Here is a 24,527-nt window from a genome sequence, read left to right on the forward strand (position 1 = left end):
TTCAGTTATCGCCGTATTCAATTACAAAGACTTTTCGCCGGTGCGAAAAGTCTTTGTAAAAAAACAACGGGGATAACTTTTCACCATGTTTCACATAGTGAAAAAAAAATGCAGAATTGGGGACACAGGCTCTGATTCAGAGTCGGTCGCTCTGACAGAGCGCTCGCTCTGAATCAGAGCCGGTCTTTTTTTCTTTTTTTTTTTTTTAGAACAGCCTCCTGGCCGCACGCATAGCGGTGGGTGACCACCCACAGCTATAGCGAGCAGCCATGATGATGGTCGCGATGGTCAAGACCATTGCGACCATCGTGCTTGCGACGAGACCCTTGTGGTAGGGTCTCGTGGCCGGAAGCCCCGGGGAGCTTTTGGCTCAAACAGAGCCGAATGCTCTCCCACTGACATCACTTTTGATGTCAGTGGGGCCGCCCCCAGAAAGTAGGCGTTCTCATGTGAACGCCTTCGTCTGGGCAGCCACCCCCCTGGCCCGCCCACCAGGGGGGGCGTGCTGTCACTCAACATCGAGAGCACGCCCCTTTTGGTGCGAGAACCGGAGCGACGGATTACCCGTCGCTATCCGGATTCTCGCGCATGCGCATGACGGAGCCGGCTCCGCCGTGCGCATGCGCTCTGGGCCACCATCGACCCAGTTGCGAGCGCTCAGCGCTTGCGACCGGGTCTGAATCAGGCCCACAGTTCAAAAATAGCAAAATTGATTCCAGAGAGGTTCCTTTAAATGCGGCAGGTGTTTTCTTCATTGCAGGAGTAGCGGCAGGTGCATTTTTGCAGAATTTTTAAATATCATTTTAGGGACTTAAAAATATGCTTACACTCATTTTCATGTACCCCAAATAAGATAGATTTTTTTATTTGTAAAAATAACTATTCCTAAGTGCTATTCTTCACCACTTCTTCATAGCGGCAAATATGCACCTGCCGCGCTATTAGAAACCCCCACTTCCTTCAGCAGGTAAAAATGGGGGTACCCATAGTGATCCCCCATGTCAATAGAGAAGGTAATTTGGGGTACTTGGAAATGGGTGCTAGCTTATTTTTATGTCTCTAAAGTGAACTTTTAAAAAACTTGAAAAACCACCCTCATACATGCACCTGCAATCCAAAAAACCCCAATCCCCCTCCTTACTTGAGTGACTTGTCTACACCCGCCTCACGCACTTTCTTAACTCACACAACTTATTGGACCCACTTCATTCCGGTTTTCATTCCCAATACTCCACAGAGACAGCACTGACTAAGGTAGTAAATTATCTGGTCACTGCCAAGGCCATTACTCACTCCTAATTCTTCTAGATCTCTCTGCTGCTTTTGACACGGTTGACCATTCTCTTCTCATACAAACACTACAATCCCTAGGTCTTAAGGACACAGCTCTTTCTTGGTTCTCTTCCTAGCTATCTGATCGCTCTTTTTCTGATTCTGCCTCCTCTTCGCTACCTCTATCAGTTGGAGTACCGCAAGGCTCTGTCTTAGGTCCTTTGCTATTCTCAATCTATACCACCTCTCTTGGCAAACTAATCCGCTCTTTTGGATTTCAGTACCATCTGTATGCGTATGATACTCAAATCTACCTATCCTCCCCAGATTTATCACCATCTGTATTGGTCCATGTCACTGAATGTCTTTCTGCCATTTCATCTAGGATGTCATCTCGCCACCTGAAACTTAATATTTCTAAAACAGAATTAATTATATTTCCACTGGCCAATAACAGTTACCAACCTGATCTCTTGATCACTGTTGATAACTCGACAATCCACCCTGCCCCACAAGCTCGCTGCCTAGGTGGCATCCTTGACTGAACGTGGGGAACAAAGGACAGTTCAATCTGTCTCAAAATCATGTTACATACATCTAAAAAACATATTCAAAATTCGACCATATCTCACACAAGACACTGCAAAAACTCTAATCCATGCACTCATTATTTCCCGCATTGACTATTGCAACAGTCTCCTTACTGGACTTCCCAAAAACAGGCTGTCACCATTACAATCCATTATGAATGCAGCTGTGAGGCTTATCTTCCTTGCCAAACGTTCATCGTCTGCTGCCCCGCTCTGTCAGTCCCTCCATTGGTTGCTGGTTTTCTACCATATTCAATACAAAAAATACTTTTACTTACACATAAGGCCATTAACCAAACCACACCAACATAAATCTCTCAAAATATCTCCTAACCCGACCTCTCCGCTCAGCACAAGATCTGCGTCTCTCATCCCCACACATTACTTGCTCCCATTCACGGTTACAGGACTTTCTTTGGGCTGCACCCACTCTATGAAATGCCTTACCATGCACAAGAAGACTTTCCTCTAAACTCCAATCCTTCAAGCGTTCCCTGAAAAGCTTGCCTGGAGAGATGAGTTATCAGATTTCAGAACCACCCACATAACCTTCATAGCTTCCATGTCTAAATACTGTACATTCCCTTTCACAGTTCACACAATCTCACACATTGTCTTTCTTTCACATCCTCCTGACATTTGTCCGACATTCCTGTGTGACTGGATCATGCAGCCCACCAATAAACTCTGCAGTCTGGCTAGACCAAATTGCAATATATAGCACCTATCCTTGTGTATCAATGCCTATTTCCCTATAGATTGTAAGCTTGCAAGCAGGGTCTTCCTACCTATATATCTGTCTGTTATTACCCAGTTTTGTTCTATTCATGTTTCCAATTGTAAAGCGCAATGGAATATGCTGCGCTATATAAGAAACGATTAATAAATAAAATAATCTGAGGCAGGAGCTGTTACACAACAGCACTTCATCATGTGATGAGCAGGGAATTCTACCAACTCTATATAAAGCAGTACCTTTAGCAGGTGTTAAGCATTCAGATTAGTTTCAATGAGAAAGGTTTACTATTATCTCAGACAAGTAGTTTTGGCTACTCATCAATCGGAAAAGGGTTCTAGCGCCATTTCAAAACAATCTGAAATCCATCATTCTACAGGGAGAAAGATTAGGGACCATGGATAAAACACATGGCAGTTGCCAAAATTCCCAGGAGTAGGCATCCTATAAAATCAGACCATATGACTCTCAGAGAAATCATAAAAAAGGATCTACAAGTTCATGACTCTACATCAAGAGAAGACTGAGCAAGTATGTTTTTCACATAAGAGTAGCCAGGAGATAGACCAGAAAAAAACTGGAGTTGTTTGGCCTTAGTGCTCAAAGCCATGATTGCTGAAAACCAAACACAGCTAGTCATGTCAAGAACCTAATAAGAAAGGCTACACATAATGGTGGAGAGCTGATATGGGATTGTTTTGTGGCCTTAGAAACAGGGTGCCTAGCAATCATCAAGTCCACAATGAGAGTATTCTAGAGGTAAATGGGAGGCCATTTGCTCAACAAATTAAACCTGGAAATTAGATCATGCAAAAGGACAACAATCGTGAGCATACCAAGTCTTCAACTAAAGTCTAAAAATAAAAGAATCAAGATTTTTGGAATGGCAAAGTTAAAAGTCCTGAGCTCAACCTTTATTGAGATGCTGCAGCGAGACCTTTACAGAGTTCTGCATAAAGGAATGTCTTCAAATATCATCAAACTGAAGCAGTCTTGCAAGGGATAAAACTTCAACTTATGGTGCATACACACGGGTTGATCGACAACGATAACGATATCGTTGTACGATCTTCCTGGGTGTGCTGGATGATCAATATCGATCATCCACGATCGTGGGTCCCTATAGTAACCTGGTCAATATCGACCAGGTTGGCCTGCATGCACGGGTGATGGTCGATATAGTTATCGTCCATGCATGCATGCACATCGCAGGTAGTTGGCCACCGAAAAATGGGCAATATGAACGATAACAATATGATCTATATAGTTATCGGTCATATCGTCCATTTTAATTGGACCGTGTGCACGCACCATTACTGTTGTTAAAGGTGAATATTTAAGAAATATATATAGAATATGGAAGACTTACTGAAGAAAGCCAGCATAAAAATACCATCATTCCCCACTCTCAGCTGGTCTGCGTCACTGAAGTCATCCCTCGGTGGATATTCTTCTTCCTATTTTAATAAGTTGCAAAAAATTTATCAGATATGCAAAAATATTATTTTGTAATAAAGTAGAATAGTTTTACATTAATAGGTATGCTCTAAACATGGAAAAAAAAAGCTACTATTCAAATTTATAGACATCAAAATATCAAGTATGTAATCCACATTTTAAAATAGAGAAAGCATTGAACTCTGTCATAATAAAGCCCGACATGTTCATCCACCTAAACCAGCTTCAATAAACATGGTAGTTGATGCTAAATTGGAAGCTTCCCAACCAGCAGCCTTTTTCACAGATGTATACAAATATGTAAATAAGGGAAAAAAATACATGGTTTTATTATTAGTGGTATGCTAATTAGTTATGCTCCTATCAGTTATGTGCAACTTAAAATCATAGTGTGCTTGAAATCATAAAAGCAGTGAACTACATGCATTACATGGAGGACTAAGAGTTTTTTTTGTGTTTTTTTTACTATTAAAACCTAAGGAGAATATACTAGTAATACAGATGAGCTGCAATACACACTGTATACGGCCGCTTAGAAAAGGAGAACACAAATAAAAACCAAAACATTACATTTAAAAAATAAATACATTTTTGAAAAAAAGGTGGAGGTGCACCTAGCAGTCCATAGAAGCATCATTGGCTGTTTCTTCTTTAATAGAATTGCTGCAAGCCTATCCATGCAGCTGATGTGCTAGGGCCAATTAAATGTTTGACAGACATTTCTTGCTCCATACAGTTAATGAGCCTATTTCAAACTATACAAACAATGTATTTTGTCAGCATGCTCTTATTTATTCTGAAAATAAACAGTACAAAAGACGAGGGAGATGTATCAAGCTTCCTAAAGAGTGGAGAAGTGAATAAGTGGAGATATTGCCCTAAGCAACTAATCAGCTTCTAGCTAGCATTTATAAAGTACATTCTATAAAATGATAGACAGAAGCTCATTGGTTGCTCTGGGTAACTCCTCCCCATGTCTACTTTTGAAAGTGCTTGCTACATTTCTTCCCAAGACATCTATGTAAAAAGGCCCCTCCCGTTATCACATTATCACCAATGAAAGCAATGCTGTTTAGAGCATTCCTGTCACCAATACCCCTTTTACACTACAGACAATAACCCGGGCCATAGCACGAGCAGGCGCAGCAACCCGGGTTACTGTGCAGTGTTAAAGGGACAAGTTGAAATAAGCCGGGTCGAGTGACCCAGCATTTCAACCCTAGTCACGAGCAGAGTTGAACACTGACAAAAATGCAAACAAAGTCTCAAGCGCTCCAAGTGTCAGGGATTATGCCAGTATTAAGTGGCCAATGGTAAATTGAAAACAGTATATAATCCGTCTCAATAAATAGAAAATCCTCTTTTTTAGCAAGGATAAATATATGAAAGTTCCAAAAAAATACTCTGTCTTTATAGATAGTGGTACTCCAAAATGCTTGTATTCTTCCAATGTGTCTGGTTATTTCGCTTCTTACTGTAATGGTTCCCTGCTATGGCTCTCCTTCCCTTCGTATAGGTTCTCAGTCCCAATATATAGAAGATAAAAGAAGGGATGCCAACATAGCATAAAACCATAAACATTTATTGAAATAGTATAGATAAAACAGATGGCCGCGTACCGTTATAGACCTTTCAAGAAAGGTACAGTGTTGAACATATAGGGGTATTTTGCTCCCCCTATAGAGCACTACCTTTCCCAATATAGGTATTCCTCAGTCAGCAGTCACCATCAGAGTAAACACCAACGCGTTTCAACCCCTCAATCAGGTCTTTGTCAAGGTGTGTGATGAGTAAAATAACCAGAACTTAGATAGGGTAACAATATGTCCAACCAAGTGGTTATAATGATGGTAGAAGCAGTCCCATTAGCTATAATCCGCAGATGACAGGACTGGAATAAGCAATCCACTTGGCTGTATTTAGGAAATCCAGATATGCAGTAATGTTCACCTGCTTAAATAGGTCCAAAGTCCACTGAACGTTGCCAAAACCAGAGTTTTCGCTTTCAAAAGCATCTTCTGAAGAAGCTGGAGGAGTATACTCCAGCAAAACACGTTAAGCAATTTTAAACCCTATCACTGCATACTTTGTGGAAGATACTCCTTTGAAAGCGAAAACTCTGGTTTTGGCAACGTTCAGTGGACTTTGGACCTATTTAAGCTGGTGAACATTACTGCATATCTGGATTTCCTAAATACAGCCACATGGATTGCTTATTCCAGTCCTGTCATCTGCGGATTATAGCTAATGGGACTGCTTCTACCATCATTATAACCACTTCGTTGGACATATTGGTACCCTATATAAGTTCTGGTTATTTTACTCATCACACACCTTGACAAAGACCTGATTGAGGGGTTGAAACGCGTTGGTGTTTACTCTGATGGTGACTGCTGACTGAGGAATACCTATATTGGGAAAGGTAGTGCTCTATAGGGGGAGCAAAATACCCTTATATGTTCAACACCGTACCTTTCTTAAAAGGTCTATAACGGTACGCAGCCATCTGTTTTATCTATACTATTTCAATAAATGTTTATGGTTTTATGCTATGTTGGCATCCCTTCTTTTATCTTCTATATATTGGGACTGAGAACCTATACGAAGGGAAGGAGAGCCATAGCAGGGAACCATTACAGTAAGAAGCGAAATAACCAGACACATTGGAAGAATACAAGCATTTTGGAGTACCACTATCTATAAAGACTGAGTATTTTTTTGGAACTTTCATATATTTATCCTTGCTAAAAAAGAGGATTTTCTATTTATTGAGACGGATTATATACTGTTTTCAATTTACCATTGGCCACTTAATACTGGCATAATCCCTGACACTTGGAGCGCTTGAGACTTTGTTTGCATTTTTGTCAGTGTTAGTAATTCGTGAAAATTACCATTTTGTCTTGAGCTGACCAGGGTGGCGTGGATCGCATTTGTTTTTCATCCATTTCAGAGTTGAACACTGGTTCAACCCGGCTCGCGATGCAGTGTGAATGAGTAACACGGGTCGATGCGTCCCAGGTCGCGTTCACAAGCATAGGAAGAGCCGGCGCTTGGAGATCTTATCGCCAAGCGTCGGCGCAACACATGATGGCAAAGACGTCATCGACCTGGCACTAAGCCTCAGCCGAGTCGCTCCCATGATGGACGTGTAAACAAATCCCGGCTGCGACCCGGCATAGTGATGTGAAAGGGTATAAGAGGACTGAATGTGCTACAGGGAATATTCACTCTGTGCCAGGTGGAGGTGTGTAAGGGAACATTGCATGTTTGAATGTCCAGTCATTTGGTGTATTTAGCTACATATCTCCCTACACAGCAGGATGTATTTCTCTAATTCAGCGCCTTGAAGGATTCCAGTTCTAGGTAGCTATGCAGGTGCAAACACAGGGATGTTACATTCTGCTGGACTTGCCACTCTAAAGTGCTTTATATATCTCCCAGGTAAGGTAAGTCCTTAATGCAAATCTTTCTTGTTACAGCAATAGAACACCACTACATTAAGGAGAGGCCTTCCAAATCCTGGTTAAGTCAATAAAATGGTAGACCTACAAAAAGCACTACACTACTTGATATTTACAATATCCAGTTTTTATTCAACGTACATTTTAAAGATAGACTGCAAGATAAACACTAAAACACAGTTTATTATAGTGAAAGGATTTATACACATAAGTAGAAAAGAAAACAGGTAATTGGTAAGGTATTTCAGCAATTTCAATGCCTGGTACTGATCTAATTTAAATTTAAAGCTAGATAATTAAGCATGGTGGAAAGTGCAGTTGGAAAAGGACTACCATTGGCTGGTGTGTAATTGCATCTTAAACCAAACTAGCAGACTACAGGGAAGTCTATGTGTATGGCTTAACTGAAAGATGATTCAAATAGCTGAACTTGCAGGCTAACCAGGAGAATCAACTCGTAATACCAGTTTTCAAATATTTAGTCACAATTGCTCAGAAGGTGGTAGTGTGGTCCTCAGAAGACTTTTATTGGCTGTAAGCTGCTCATAATCATTCACATGCAAAAATCTGTGCCACTGAGCATTTTCCCCTCTCCAGAAGGATTAAATCACTATTGACTGTCTGACAGAGAGACAATTGGCGATATTACGGTGGGTGTGTACACCATATATGTCTGAACTACGTTGTTCAGACATATCAGGTCGGCACTGCAGCACAGCAGCATACCTCCCAACTGTCCTGCATTCAGAGGGATAGTTCAACTTTTCTAGGACTGTCCCACCCACAGTCAGCAGTGTCCCCCGGTGGGGGGGGGGCAAGTTGGGCGAAGAATACACCACTGCTCTGCATAGCAGAGCAACGGGTATGCAGAGCTAGAATAGATGTTGTGCGAATGCGCACAGCATCTATTCACAGTGCGGGGGGAAGCCCAGCATCTCGGAGATGCTGGGCACGCCCCTTAGTGATGTAAATGGGAGCATGCCATCAGGTCACGCCCCCTTTTCGGGCACGCGCGCCACAGCCGTGTGGAGGTCCCGCTTCTACTGGGTCAAATGTTGGGAGGTATGCAGCAGATACATCTGAAAGATATATTGGTGTATCTGCATGTGTGTACGGGCGACCCGCTGACCGCCCGTACACTTACTGTAGGGACTACAGACACTGACATCACAGCTGGGTGGGCACATTCAAATGCCCGCCCAGTTGTGATGTCAGTCCAGACATATCGAGCAGTCTATTGAATGACCCATTGTCTATATGTGTGCCCAGCATAACAAGTAAATTAATCAAAAATCAATACAACTTAAAATTCCATGGTAAGGGAAATTTTACATGTTTGCCCAATTGCTGAAGTTTGAATTTATCAAAACTTCAGCTTAAATAGATTGTATTTAATAAGGAAAAAACTAAAATGGGCACTCCTAAACAAAGAAAAAAAAAAAACTTGTAGGATATGCAAATAAAGCAACAGCATTCCACTAATAAGTAATAAACCACAAGATTTTTTTTTCTTTACATCAGCAACGTTTTGGGTCACCTGGACCCTTTCTCAAGCTATGTTGCAAAATAAACACCTACAACTACAGCACAATAGGAGTGCCATTGTTGTATATATTCATGTATGTATATACATACACACAAATGTCCACATAGACAAGATTTGACCAGGTATAGTACCCATTGCTTAGTAATGGCCTAAATGAGTACTGTATATTCATGTAGGGCCCACTTTTAAGAAAGCCTTGTAGAAGTTTAAGGTATGATTACTGGACAGTGCAACTATTCAATTTCACAACAGGTCACTAGTTCTAAAAAAAAAAAAAAAAAAAACCAAATAGGTTTTACACGAATGCTACCTTCATATGACGTAGGTAGGTACAACCAGCAGGTGGGTGTGAATTTAGAAATGTAGGAATTTCAAAGAAAAAGTACAGGGTGAACTTTAAAATGTTGACTAATAACCGTAATAAAAAATCCTAATGACTGATAATTTACTATAGCAAATGTCTGCAACAAATTACAGAGAACAGTTGAGAGCAGAGCAATGAGGCTATGGCAAAACATCTGTGGTGAGAAACAACCTACAAGTGCTCAGCACTGAGAGCCAGGGGCGCCGAGAGGGGGGGGCGGAGGGGTACATAATATGAGTTATCTAGTCGCACCAGAAAAACACTGTACCCCTCAATAAGGGACAATGGTAGCCCCCCATATTAATTATAGTCTGTTGGGGGGTGCTACCACAGGCAATGGATATTGAACCAGAGAAACAAGGAAGAAAAAATGAAATGTCTATAAAGTGGTGCACTGGGGTATCTAAAATATAACTTTTAAGCTGCATACACACACAACGATTTAGTAAATGAACGATTTTAGTAAACGATTTTCATTCATTTTTTCAAGGGAAAAATGAATGAAAATCGTTTACTAAAATCGTTCATTTACTAAATGTAATGAACGATTTTATTGAACTATAAACAAATTTTGCATATTCCCTTACTGAACATCGTTGAGTTGGTCAGTCTGACTGAACTACAAACGTGAACACGCATGAACGATTATCGTTCAGCTTAAAAAGATGAACGATTTTACAAACGATTTAACGATAACGAAGTTATCGTTAAATCGTTCAAAAAATTGTTGCGTGTACGCACCTTTATTGTTAATTTATTTAATATTGTCCATAAAGGCAAATTGAACAGCGAAAGATTAAAACAATTAAAGAGTGAAAAAAGTAGTGAATTCAGTGAGTTAAAATATATGAAACACCCCTATACTTCCACATAATCATATGTTGAATCAAGGCTATTATATATAGTATAGCGCTTATCCTATATTAGACATGCCCAATTTGTTGATCATAGAGCTCTATTACTTGCTGTTATTTTCTCAGCAAGCATGCACACACATCTCATCCACTATGATTAGCAGTTGTAAGTGCCGATCATAAGTGGGTGCTGTGATTTCCACCAAACCATATAAATCTACTTGTGTTCACTCTAGCTCCGGCGGCAGGCAGGAAAACTGAAAAGGGGGCGTGGTCATGAAAAGGGGGCATGTCTATAAGACACGTCCCCTTTTCGTCATACTTGGGGGCGTGCCCGGCACTTACGGACACGCCGGGCAGCCCCCAAACGCTGCAGAAAGGGACCAGGTCACTGCACATTTTTCCACCCGCGGGATGCCGTGAAGACGGCACCCGCAGGCTGTGAGGGCAGGGCGCTTTTTGCCCTCCAGAAGGAGGGCAGGGCGCCGCACCCCGCTAAAACAGCCTAGCGGGAACGCTAAATCTACTTCCACAGATAAGTATAATTAGTAATTGGTGGGTAGTGCTTTGTAATTGCTTATATGATTACAGCAAACAAAACTAATGATCCTATATGTGTTTGAATAAATAATTTGGTGTCTCTCCTGTGTTGTTTTGTTTATCCCAAATTGTAAACATTCATATATTAAAACTTATCACACTTAATGTAACACTGATTTTATGGTGCATACACAGTCAGATTTTTCCTTCAGATCTGAACGATAACGATTTAAAAATCGTTCAGTCGTTCATATCTGAAGGAAAATCTGACATATCTGACATGCCTGAACGATGGACGATCAACGATGCGCGTTCCCGTTTGTCAGATAACGATATCTGACATCTGATGTGTTTGCAGTCAGACTTGGACAATTCCATTCATTTTAATGCAGTCAAAAATCGTTCAATCGTTCAAAACTTTGGTAAAATCGTTCATCTGACAAATCTGACCGTGTGTATGCTCCATTAGTCCTCAAAGATGCTCATGGGAAATATATATGCAAATTTATTACACAGTGAGTTCTAATCTCCCTGCTTCTCAGGCAGTTATTGGCAAACCCTCCCGAGTGTCTGTTAAGAAGCAAAAGGAGAAATCACTTTCAGTATATGATTACAGATCAATTGTATAGCATGATTTCTAATCTCCGTGCTTCTTCATGTGGTTATTAGCAAACCCTCTCGGGTATTCATTCATCATGCTTAACTGGGTGTTATGGTCGCTAATATATATTATCCATGCCCTGGTCCTGTATTGTATTGTTCTGTAAGTTGCTTGTCTACACTTTATGTACTTTGTAAGGCGCTGCGGAACACTTGTGGCGCCATACAAATAAATTATAACAATAATAATTAGGGTGCAACAGAGAGATTTCTTTTAATTTAGATCATAGTGAGCAGTAACAGGGTGCGTCGCGGACCGACGCAGTGTTTAGCTTAGAAGCTTTATCAAGGTAAGCCGAGCCGCTTACCGGAACTGCCTTATATACCCACGAGTGTATCATTGGTAAGCGGGATGTCAATCAGTCCCAATCCACCTATCATATCTCGCCACGTCACTAAGTACCGCCCTCCTTGACTAGAGGTGATGTTAAGGCTAGTGACGAGGTATTCAAGGAGTCCTCAATCGTTCTCCAATCTGCGTGATGACTGTCAGGCTAAAGCAATCGATCTCAGAGGGCGATGTTTATGTTAGCTTTATGATAAAGGAAAAGACAGTATCTGTCAGTGATTTTATTAATCATAATCCCTCTATCAAGTTTTGATGTTAGTATCAGAATTGTCTACTGGATATATTTAGATTTAAAAAAAACAAAATACTCAAAACCACATGACCATCCTATAGTACTAAGTATTAGAGTCCATTCAAGTTTATCTAATAGATAAATGATCAGGGATTTACTCCTGACAAGGCATCCTCAGTCTATCATCTATAGCATGGATTGGAAATATCATGTATCCCATTAAATGGATTTTTTCTCCAACAATCTCCTTTGCTTCTTAGACAATCGGGAGGGTTTGTCAATAACTGCCTGAGAAGCAGGGAGATTAGAAATCACGCTGTGTAATAAATTTGCATATATATTTCCCGTGAGCATCTTTATGAGGACTAAGTTTTAGCCCATATAAAATCAGTGTTACATTAAGTATGATAAGTTTAATATATGAATGTTTACAATTTGGGATAAACAAAAACAACACAGGAGAGACACTAAATCATTTATTCAAACACATATAGCAGGTCTGGCCAACCTGTGGCTCTCCAGCTGTTGTGAAACTACAAGTCCCAGCATGCCCTGCTACAGTTTTGCTATTAGGGAATGCTAAAACTGTTGCAGGGCATGCTGGGACTTGTAGTTTCACAACAGCTGGAGAGCCACAGGTTGGCCAGGCCTGATATATAGGATCATTGGTTTTGATTGCTGTAATCATATAAGCAATTACAAAGCACTACCCACCAATTACTAATTATACTTATCTGTGTAAGAATAGATTTATATGGTTTGGTGGAAATCACAGCACCCACTTATGATCGGCACTTACAACTGCTAATCATAGTGGATGAGACGTGTGTGCATGCTTGCTGAGAAAATAACAGCAAGTAATAGACTTCTATGTTCAACAAATTGGGCATGTCTAATATAGGATAAGCGCTATACTATACATAATAGCCTTGATTCAACATATGATTATGTGGAAGTATAGGGGCATTGCATATATTTTAACTCACTGAATTCACTACTTTTTTCACTCTTTAATTGTTTTAATCTTTCGCTGTTCAATCTGTCTTATGGACAATATTAAATAAATTAACAATAAAAGTTATATTTTAGATACCCCAGTGAACCACTTTAGGCATTTCATTTTTTCTTCCTTGTTTCTCTGGTATCCAATCTATAGATCTGCAGTAAAAAGGTAGACAATGTCTAGACACCAGATGTTAGACAGGCAATAGGTCGACAGGGACAAAAGGTTGACACACTAAAAGGTAGCCATGTAAGAAGGTCGACATGGTCAAAAGGTTGTTTTTTCTTTTTAGGGTTAGGTTTAGGGTTAGGCACCAGGAGGGAGGGTTAGAGTGAAAATTAGGGTTAGATAACAAAAACACGTGTTGACCAATTTCATGTCGACCATATGCATGTCGACACTGACCCTGTCGACCTTCTTACATTTAGTGTGTCGACCTATTGTCCGTCTAACATCGGGTGTCTATATAGACATTGTCTACCTTTTTACTGTACATCTATCAATCCATAACCCTCTGTCTTTGCGCCGGGCTCACAGCGACCCCCTCCTCAGCGCCACTGCAAAAGTGTTTTTTTTTTTTAAATAACTCAAGGGGGCGTGGCCACGCCTCCTTCACCTGGGCCTCCCCCGAGCTCTCTACGCCCCTACTGAGAGCATTATAATCGGAAACTACAATTCCCTTTTATGCTTAGGTATGAGCAGAGACTATGAATGTACTACAATCATAACAATTTGTGCAAAGATCCGCTCGTCTCAGAATCAGCCAGACGCAAAAGACAATTTTTACCATACAGCACATTCATACATGCAACGTCACGCATTTTTTGCTTCGTCCTATTCTGAGTCAGACGCAACTTGGGAGGATATGTCAACCGGGCAGCGACAATGCAAGCGCTAGGAATTATCCAGAGTTGTGGGAGTGTTAAGGTCGTGCATCTAAAGTTTAATCCGATTCAGAGTCATACACGCAGAGAAGGGAAGCCCTTCCCTGACGGATCTCTTGCACCTAACAAGTGCCAGTACTAATGACTCTCGCTGCGGTTGGCACAACATCAGACTTGCCTGCTTTTGAAAATTAGTTTCAGGGAGATTATAGTTGGAGTTGAGGGGGTGCATCATACTCTGCCCAAAGGTGTGTCTAACTCCACCTATGGGTGTATCTATTGCCACTCAGGAGTGTGTCCTGCCCTGAACCAGGAATGTCCTGCAGGGGGGTAGGAAAATATGCCCCTTACCCATACAGTGTCCAGCATGCAGCCCTCATTCCCACACAGTGCCCAGCATACGCACAACCCCATGCCCACACAGTGCCCAGCATGTACCCTTCCATACCCACACTGTGGTAAAGCATACACCCCCCACATACACCCCCCATACCCACTCAGTGCCCAGCATACACCCCTCATACCAACATAGTGCACAGCATACACCCCTCACATTGTCCAGTACACATCCCCCATACCCACACTCACACAGTGCCCAGCATACACCCTCCATATCCACCCCCCACATACCCATACAGTGCCCAGCATACAACCCTCCATACACACACACACAAAGCCCAGTATACACCCACCATACCCTCACAGTGCTCAGCATGCATCCCCCACATACCCATACAGTGCTCAGCAAACACCCCAATACCAATACAGTGTTTAGCATACACCGCCCATACTCACACAGGGCCCAACATACACCCTCCCCATACAGTGTTGAGCATTCACCCACATATCTACACAGTGCTCTATACAGTGCCCAGCATACACCCCCAACATGCCCATATATTACAGAATACACCTTCCCATACCCACACAGTGCTCAGCATACACATGCATACCCACACAGTGCCCAGCATGCACCCTCCATAACCATTGTGTCGGGCATACACACAATAGTGATACTGTACCTGTAGCACAGCATCTACCATAGCCCAGTGTCAAGAAGCAGAAAGCAGGATTAGTACTAGATTAGTCATGTTGTCAAAGTCTAATCTTCCCACTAGTCTGTTTTAGCAGGGTGTTATGCCCTGTCGAATTTGAAAACAACAAAATGCGCCCTGCCCTGCCCTACCTGCCGGGACCCTGCTGAAACAGTCTTCTGGGTGCCGTGAATATTGAGGTGAAGTGGTCACCGCTAGTGAATAGATGGTATGTGTATGCGCACGGCATCTAGTCACAGTGAGGGGAGCATGTCCGTAAGTGCAGGGCACACCCCCAAAAGTGACGAAAAGGGGTTGCCTCTTAAGGACACGCCCCTTTAGCCACACACCCTTTTGTGGCGCAAGCAGTGTTCTTTTTAAGTTCCAGCCCCAGACCTACAATTAACACTAGGATATATTTACTAAAGTGAGAGTTTTTAGAAGTGGAGATGTTGACCATAGCAACCAATCAGATTCTAGCCATTATCTTCTAGAAGGTGCTAATTAAATGTCAGGTACAATCTGATTGGTTGCTATGGCAACATCTCCATTTCTAAAAACTTTCACTCTAGTAAATATACCCCGAGGAGTCCTAAATTACTGGACACCATTATTATATGCTGTCCCCCGGTGGCCGCCAGCAGCAGCTGCAGCTAACGGGTGTGTGCTTTACATACAGGTTATTCCATCCCATGTAAGCCGGCATCCTGTGACAGTAGCGTGAAAGCACTGTGGCGGGGCAGGGGAATTCGGGAGTTTTAATTAACTTTACGAGGTACTGGGAGACTCTACAATGATCCGGGAGTGGTAAGTAGGCAAGTATGCGTAACATCAGTGGGTGGCATGGCTTCGCGCTTCAGATGTACAGATCCTCGCATTAGATGAACGGAATCTTGCATTAGCATAAGGTAGTAAATCTGGCTTCCGTGGTAGCTCTCAAATACTGCAACATTGATTCCAAATCAGAATCAGCACCCATAATATAAAATGATTGGAGCGAAGAAGCCAGAAGGGTGATCTGATCATATGCATTACTTTCGTAAAGTGCAAGGTGGTATTGTTTTGTAAATGAGGAATGTGGAAGAGCTGTGAGCTCACACACCTGATTACTTAACAATAATTTCCAAGAAGATCTGGATGTGGATTGAAAGAGGTAGACAATGTCTAGATAGACACCAGATGCTAGACAGTCAATAGGTCGACAGGGACAAAAGGTCAACATGCTAAAGGACCACGTGTAAGAAGGTCGAAGGTACAAATTGTCGACAGGGTCAAAAGGTCAACGTGTAATTGTCAACACTTTTTTTTTTTTTCTAACCCTAATCTTCACCCTAACCCTCCCTCCTGGTGCCTAAACCTAACAGTCCCTTCTAGGGCCTAACTCTAACCCTCCGGTAAGTACCTAACCCTAATTTTTTTTTAAATAAATCATGTGTCGACCATTTTCATGTTGACCTTTTGACCCTGTCGACCTATTGACTGTCTAACAAAAAAAAAAAAGACCGGATCTGTATCAGGGCCAAAATCCGGATTGTCTACAGTGCATACAACGCTGAAATTCTACCACTATCTGGTACGCAGGCTCATAGGCCTCTATTTGCTGGTTTATTTTATGCATGTGTATGCTAATTATATGTTCTAAAATTTTAACTGCTGATGTATGTTTATGTATGGTCAAATGTGGACCGAATAAATTGTCACTTTTTTTTATGCAAGATTACGCTATGTTCCTGTCTTTCTCTTCTATTTTTCATGTATTTGGAGTTTGACGACAACTGACACTCAAAAGATTAATGTAATCTGTTTTATCTTATTTATCTATTTACTTGCTCCTCTTGTTGATTTATTAATTTCTACCTTCTTACCATTACTATGTTATATGGATTAGCGCCATAGGTTTTACACACCAGACTTTTCGGATCATATTATTTATTTGGTGTTTTAAGGTAACCCCTGTGCTTTCCCAAGTGTGCTAAGGAAGTAGTATTTTATTAGATTTTATTTAGTACATTTCACACTCTGTATCAGAAAAAAGACAAATAGTTACTTATCTTTTAAACTTTTGGTCCTCCTTAAGTAACTTTTAGTGACATCAGTCATCTTTACTCAGAAAAAAAAAAAAGGCCATTCCTTTTTAACAAGTTATATTTTAAAAACGAAGTGCAAACTATGTACAAAAGTTAGATAAAAACTGCTTATCTTTATATACATAGTGTATCTCTCAGGGTGATGTAAAGCTGGGTACACACTAGGCCGACCCACCGACCTGTCTGACGATTGTTAAGTGTATACACAGTTACCAATAGTCTGCCCGATGTGCCGTGCTTGACAGCTCAACAAGGCGGGCATTTAAATTGATTAAAATATATTCATAATTAAATTATGTTATACAAAAGCAAAGCACAAACAAAGTGTATATCGCCATTTGTAACTGTTCATACACCACAGCTATAGCGAGCTGCCAGGAAGATGGTCGCAATGGTCAAAACCATCGAGACCATCGGGCTTGCGACGAAACCCTTGTGGTAGGGTCTCGTTGCCGCAAGCCCCAGAGAGATTTCGGCTCTAACAGAGCCGAAATCTCTCCCACTGACATCACTCGTGATGTCATTGGGGCCGCCCCCAAACGGAGGCGTTCACATGGGAACGCCTCCGTTTGGGCAGCCACTCCCCTGGCCCACCCACCAAAGGGGGTGTGCTGTCACTCAACATTGACAGCACGCCCCCTTTGGTACGAGACCCGGAGCGACGGATTGCCCGTCGCTATCCGGGTCTTTGGCATATGCTCTGGGCCACCATCGCCCCGGTTGCGAGCGTTCAGCGATTGCGACCGGGTCTGAATCAGGCCCTTTGTCCAGTGTCTCACACACGGTGTTGGCAGCAGGTGTAGGTCCCTTATTTGCAGCTACAGTCTGCGGTCCTTGATGCATTTCGAGCATCTAGTGCTCTTCCTCAGACGGTTGGTGCAGACTGTAGAAAAGTCCAGGGTTTATATACCCTAAAAGGGGACGTGCCTTGTGTCCCTGTGTTAATAGTGCCGAAACCGGAAGTGACGCAAACCGCCACTTCCAATTCATAACTGGTGAGATGGTCCAGAGCTTTAAGGAGCTCCTAAGCTACTGTGGCGCTAGATAGAGCCTGGTGCCTCCCTGGATTGGTAAAAACTTCTATAGGGGGCGTAGGTGGGCTAGTATATGCCCGGATCCGCAGGACCGGGCATCGATGTGTACTTCCGGTTTTGCCGAAAAAAAACGGAAGTTGTCACCCTAAGGCACGTCCAGGCTGTATTATTCTCCCCAAATCCCTCCAACCAAGGTTCCACATATAGGTAAATGTTATTAAAATCTCTGTGTATTTACTTTGTGTGTTTGTTGTGTAAGCTTGGTGACGGCAGGGCCGGACTGGCCATCGGGCACTTCTGGCATATGCCAGAAGGACCGATGGCCTATGGACCGGCCCGAGGAGGGTGAAATTAAGAGTTCCCCACCCTCCGCCCCAAGACATCCGGAATCAGTGTAAATATCAAGGACACGGAAGGGGTGGAGGCATGGATGTGCCGGCGTCTGCTGTGCTGGGGGCGTGCCGTGAGGCCAGCCCCCGTGACTCGCGGCACCCCCCCCCTGAATTTAACCACATCGCCCCTTCACACGCAAGTGCAGGGCGGACTGCCAGGGCTGAAATACAGCCCCAGTCCCTCCCTGGGTGATGGTGACACGATGACGGCGCCTTAGCGAGATGAAGTCATCAGCAGGAGACCGGGTGAGTGGTCCCGGACTCGGCAGTTGAGTTTTCACTAGTGGTGCAGCAGTGGTATATAAAAGGTATGTCTTTGTACTTTTTTGTATCTTGAAAAAAGTTTAGTAAAACTGAAACGTTGATGCAACTGGCCACGCTGTGATTCCTTTGAATTATGCCTGGAGTGCCGCACCTTCTGCATGGTACATGGTTTTCGTGAAGGCAGCGGCAGCAGCTATACTTTGTTATTTGGAGTGCCAGTCCCTGGATATGCGTATATTATATATAATTTTTTTTCCCATAAAATTCTCCTCTATATAATAAATATGTCCGCTATAAAAGATGATCCAGACCAATTTGAACTATGTTAAGAGTAGTTAAAAAAAAAAAAAACTAAAACAACATATACAACGTAATGGACTAAAATATATATATGCAGAGTATATAACAGTATGTGAGGTTGTTATGCTAAATTAACCACCTCAATTCAAAGTCCTTATTGAGTCCATCTGGTAACAAAGTTTTAAGGTTCAAGATCCACTTCATCTCATTCTTCGCCAATTTGGTTTCCACGTCTCTATCTTTCCACGTTTGTTTAATGTGTTGTAGTCCAATAAATCTAGTGATCTCTCCTGGTGAGCACTTATGGTTCTTCTTAAAGTGCTCAGACATGGAATGGGTCTCCAATCCCTTTTTTATGTTCCATATGTGCTCTCCCATTTGGGTTTTTTAGAGACCTTGAGGTAAATCCTACATAAAATAGTCCACAGGAGCATTGAATTAAGTAGATGACATTGGTGGTATGACCTTTATGTTATAAAGTCCGATATTTTGAATGTTCTGCCCTTTACTGTAAACTCTGTGATTGTTGACTGGGGCTGGGAACATTGAGACACATACTGCAGAAACCACAGCGATGAAACCTCTTTGTACGTATATGATTGCTAATTTGGTATCCAAATCTCTCCGTACTAACATGTTCTATAGGTTGTCGGCTTCACGGTAAATAAAAAGGGGTTTCTCAGGGAGATTAGCTTTTAAAACTGTATCTTTTCTTAAAATGTGCCAATGGTGTTTAAAAACTTTTTCTATTTCCTTGTGGTGGCTCCCATATTTAGTTATAAAGGACCATTTGTTAATCATCGGGATACTCTTCTTCTTTGGTACTAATAATGAGTCTCTATTCATATCATGTACCTCCTGATTCATATGATCGATCAATTTCTTATCGTATCCCCGTGCCAAGAAATTATCTCCCATACGTCCCATTTGTTCTGTACAGATAGTTGGATTACTACAATTCCCCTTGACACGTACAAATTGGCCTTTTGGAACTCCATTTAGCCACCTATCCAGGTGTCCGCAGTCCTTGTAGATAAAACGGTTCGTGTCAGTGGGTATATGGTAGCATTTAGTGTGCAGATGGTTATCTTCAATATATAAGGTTAAATCTAAAAAATTGCACATATTCCTGTCAATGTGAAAAGTAAATTTGAGATCTAGGTCATTGGAGTATTAGTGTACAAAAATGATCGAGTGGTTCTCTTGATCCCCTCCAGAAAAGAAGGATGTAATTTTTTATTTTTTTTCTGGTTTTGACAAGGAATTATTTCCTGTACAATAACCAATTCAATTTGCAGAAGACACGGTGTGCGATGGGGTCCAATGTGGATATATGAACATGGTGGAACAGCAATTGTTCTATCTTAATCCTGGTATTGCTGGCAATATTTTGCTTTATTATAGTTTCATAGACAATTTATTAATCATGTGGACAGGCACAGAAAATGAATGAAAAAAAGTTATTGGATGATCGTAATGCGCAGGATCATAGGGTGAAATTTACTTACATTATTACTACTAATACAGGTGCATTTTCATGATGTTAAAATTACAGTAAAGGTGCCTACACACTAGACAAAGTGCTCACGGTGAGATATCGTGAGCAATTTCCCTTGAACTCTCCCCGGCAGCTCCCATGCCCTCCAGGACACAAAATGGTGCTAATAAGCGTCCAATCTGACTAAAGACCTATCTTGCACAACATCTATCTACTGCACCAAATCGTGTATGAGATTGGCAAATCTTACCTGCAGCAGGCACAGGGGCTGGCTGGCAACTTGGGGCAAATGCATGCAGGCGGCCCTGGCAGAGGAGTAGCGTGTAGCCAGGGTGCCCAAAAGAACGTGCGTGCTACGGCGCCCCCCCCTCAGGAGAGGACACCCTTATGCAGGCCTCGAGTAGTGCCCCCAGTAGTGATTCCCCCTATGCAGTGCCCCTTGTGCCCCCAGTAGTAAGCCCCTTATACAGTGCCCCCAGTAGTGGTAACCCTTATGCAGTGCCCCTTAAATAGTGGCCCCAGTTGTAGTCTTCCCCTATGCAGTACCCCCACTATTGCCCTTTATATAGAGCCCCCAGCAGTGGTCCCTCGATGCAGTGCCCCCCAGTGGTAGTCCCCTCCCCCATATGTAGTGCCCCTAGTAGTAGTCCCCTCCCCCCTATGCAGTGCCCCTAGTAGTAGTCCTCTCCCCCCTATGCAGTGCCCCTAGTAGTAGTCCCCTCGCCCCTAGTAGTAGTCCCCTCCCCCCTATGCAGTGCCCCTAGTAGTAGACCCCTCGCCCCTAGTAGTAGTCCCTCCCAGTATTAGTCCCCCCCCCTTGTAGTGCCCCCAGTAGTAGTAGTCCCCCCCCTTGTAGTGCCCCCAGTAGTAGTAGTCCCCCCCCTTGTAGTGCCCCCAGTAGTAGTCCCCCCCCTTGTAGTGCCCCCAGTAGTAGTAGTCCCCCCCCTTGTAGTGCCCCCAGTAGTAGTAGTAGCCCCCCCCTTGTAGTGCCCCCAGTAGTAGTAGTAGCCCCCCCCCTTGTAGTGCCCCCAGTAGTAGTAGTAGCCCCCCCCTTGTAGTGCCCCCAGTAGTAGTCCCCCCCCTTGTAGTGCCCCCAGTAGTAGTAGTCCCCCCCCCTTGTAGTGCCCCCAGTAGTAGTAGTCCCCCCCCTTGTAGTGCCCCCAGTAGTAGTAGTCCCCCCCTTGTAGTGCCCCCAGTAGTAGTAGTAGTCCCCCCCTTGTAGTGCCCCCAGTAGTAGTAGTCCCCCCCCTTGTAGTGCCCCCAGTAGTAGTAGTCCCCCCCTTGTAGTGCCCCCAGTAGTAGTAGTCCCCCCCTTGTAGTGCCCCCAGTAGTAGTAGTCCCCCCTTGTAGTGCCCCCAGTAGTAGTAGTCCCCCCCCCCTTGTAGTGCCCCCAGTAGTAGTCCCCCCCCCCTTGTAGTGCCCCCAGTTGTAGTCCCCCCCCTTGTAGTGCCCCCAGTAGTAGTCCCCCCCCTTGTAGTGCCCCCAGTAGTAGTAGTCCCCCCCTTGTAGTGCCCCCAGTAGTAGTAGTCCCGCCCCCTTGTAGTGCCCCCAGTAGTAGTAGTCCCGCCCCCTTGTAGTGCCCCCAGTAGTAGTCCCCCCCTTGTAGTGCCCCCAGTAGTAGTAGTAGTCCCCCCCTTGTAGTGCCCCCAGTAGTAGTAGTCCCCCCCCTTGTAGTGCCCCCAGTAGTAGTAGTCCCCCCCCTTGTAGTGCCCCCAGTAGTAGTAGTCCCCCCCTTGTAGTGCCCCCAGTAGTAGTAGTCCCCCCTCTTGTAGTGCCCCCAGTAGTAGTAGCCCCCCCTTGTAGTGCCCCCAGTAGTAGTACTCCCCCCCCCTTGTAGCATCCCCAGTAGTAGTAGTCCCCCCCCTTGTAGTGCCCCCAGTAGTGGTCTCCTCCTTATAGTGCCAGACCCCCCGCAGTAGACACACATAATATAAATTAAAAAAAAAAAACACTTACCTGACACCCGCTCCTGCTCCTGGTCCCGCCGCCGAGATCAGCTCCTCCGTCCGGCTCTGGCAGTGGGAGCAGCAGCCGATCAGAGTCTGTCTGACTCTCATCAGCTGCTAAAGCAAACACACAGCAGCCAGTGCCGGCGGCTGTGTGTTTGTGCTGTGTAGCGCTGACTGAACTCCGTCCGGTCAGCGCTACACACGCGGTGTAGTCTTTGTCACAGTGACACAGACTGCCCGCGGCCCGCCTGACGCTGCGGCCCGGGGGGCACATGGCACCCTGCCCCCCCCGACCCAGCCCGCCACTGAGCAGGCAAGATCTGAAGATGTGATCTACGACCAGCGGGTATGCGCATCGCGATAGTGAGTGGACACTCACGATTTGGACATATTTTACACGATTTGTCGTTCCAATGCATCGAAATCGTACGAATCGCGTAAGATATCGTCTAGTGTGTAGGCACCTTCAGTGGCAGTAATTTGAGTATGGCTTTGTATGTTAAAGAAACAGATAGGAACAACATTCTTAAACAGGACAACTTCCATCCTTTACGGCGTGTGCTACCTTACTCTGTTTTTGAGAGTGAGGGGTATCACCGGTGACCCTGAAGAACTTAAACACAAAGATGGCAGCTATGGTGGATAAGTTTGTTGCTAGGGGGTATGAGAAGAAAGAGCTAGAAAAGATTAAACAGAGGGTTTTGCAGATCCCTAGGGAATAGGGATCTGCAATTATTAAGCAAGAAACAGGAGACATACTACTACTAGGGGCATACCACAATAGCCAACAGAGAACCAAAATCATTAAACACCTTTGGCCAGTCATTAATTCTGATGGGGTATATAATTCAAGGGTTATGTCCTGTTATACTAGAGCAGTGGTTCTCAAACTTAGTCCTCAGGACCCCACACAGCTCACTATTTGCAGGTCGGTGTATTCATTACTCACTGACACATTTTAAAAGATCCACAGGTGGAGCTAATTATTTCACTTGTGATTCTGTGAGGAGACCTAGAAAACATGCATTGTTTGGGGTCCTGAGGACAGAGTTTGAGAACCACTGTAGTAGAGGTTGTAATCTAAAAGGATAAGCTAGTAAAACTAGATGTAGCCAAACGTAAACAAAAAAACAAACCGGCACATTTTTTAACCCCAAAAAATGGAAATCATTGTTGTTTGGGCTGTATTACCTGTAGATCGGTTATGCTGGGGGGTACCTGAGGTAGGACATTTTCAATTAAACATGCAGTAACTTGTAGCACTACATTTGTCATTTACCTTCTGTCTTGCACTATGTGTGCAAGACAGAAAGGTAGTTTAAAGAGCATATGGCGCTCCATCACTCAGCTATCAGGGCAGCCATTACATTGGACCAGAGCACGGAGTGGCTGATATTTGGTCTAGACTTATAGACCATATCCCCAACAACATCAGGGGTGGGAACAGATCAAACAATTACTACAACTGGAGTGCCAATGGATATATAGGCTGGATACATTAGTGCATAGGGATATAAATGAGACTTTGGGGCTCCAGTGTCATTTATAAATGTTTCTTATATTGTATAGTAAGATATTAAACTGTTCACTTTGTTGGTTCCTTTTGATATTGAATAATGGTGTATTTGCTTTAGAATGCTAAGCTAAAAAGTAGTTTGTATTTCATTGTTGCTTGATTCCTTTGTATAATGACAATTGATAGCGCTGATGTAGTGAAAGATAGTAGCGGAGGATCACTATTTGTACCTGTTTTAATACTTTTTTATTATGTCATTTGTAACGGTTTCATTTGTCTGTTTTGTAGGCAAAGGTTTTTGGATTGCCATGGTAAAAGGTGGGGGGGTGGTCAGGCGGCTTGCCTGGACGGTGCAGCGAGTTGACGTCACTAGCGTTGCGACACCATGGAGATGGCGTGCAGGATCAAGTGGAGTTGCGGTGATGTGTCTGTCCAGGTGAATACAATTTGAGCACTAATTGTCTGGTATCATTTTGCCTATTTAAGTGTCCACTGAATTTA

General features: G+C 43.3%; 1 protein-coding gene across 3 annotated transcripts in view; it reads right to left on the minus strand.

Annotated features, from left to right (window-relative positions):
- NDFIP2 (Nedd4 family interacting protein 2) overlaps positions 1-24,527 on the minus strand; it is a 345,019-nt gene that overhangs the window by 243,284 nt on the left and 77,208 nt on the right. For all 3 annotated transcript variants that reach the window (XR_015872919.1, XM_088459031.1, XM_088459043.1), the window contains one exon: positions 3,968-4,055. Coding sequence is in view for 2 of the 3 variants with exons in the window: in XM_088459031.1 (XP_088315157.1) it covers positions 3,968-4,055 (88 nt within the window). In the remaining variant the exon portion in view is untranslated. The remainder of the gene's footprint in view (positions 1-3,967; positions 4,056-24,527) is intronic.

Source organism: Taudactylus pleione, unplaced genomic scaffold (assembly GCF_031769625.1).
Source record: "Taudactylus pleione unplaced genomic scaffold, aTauple2 ptg000041l, whole genome shotgun sequence".
NCBI lineage: Eukaryota > Metazoa > Chordata > Amphibia > Anura > Myobatrachidae > Taudactylus > Taudactylus pleione.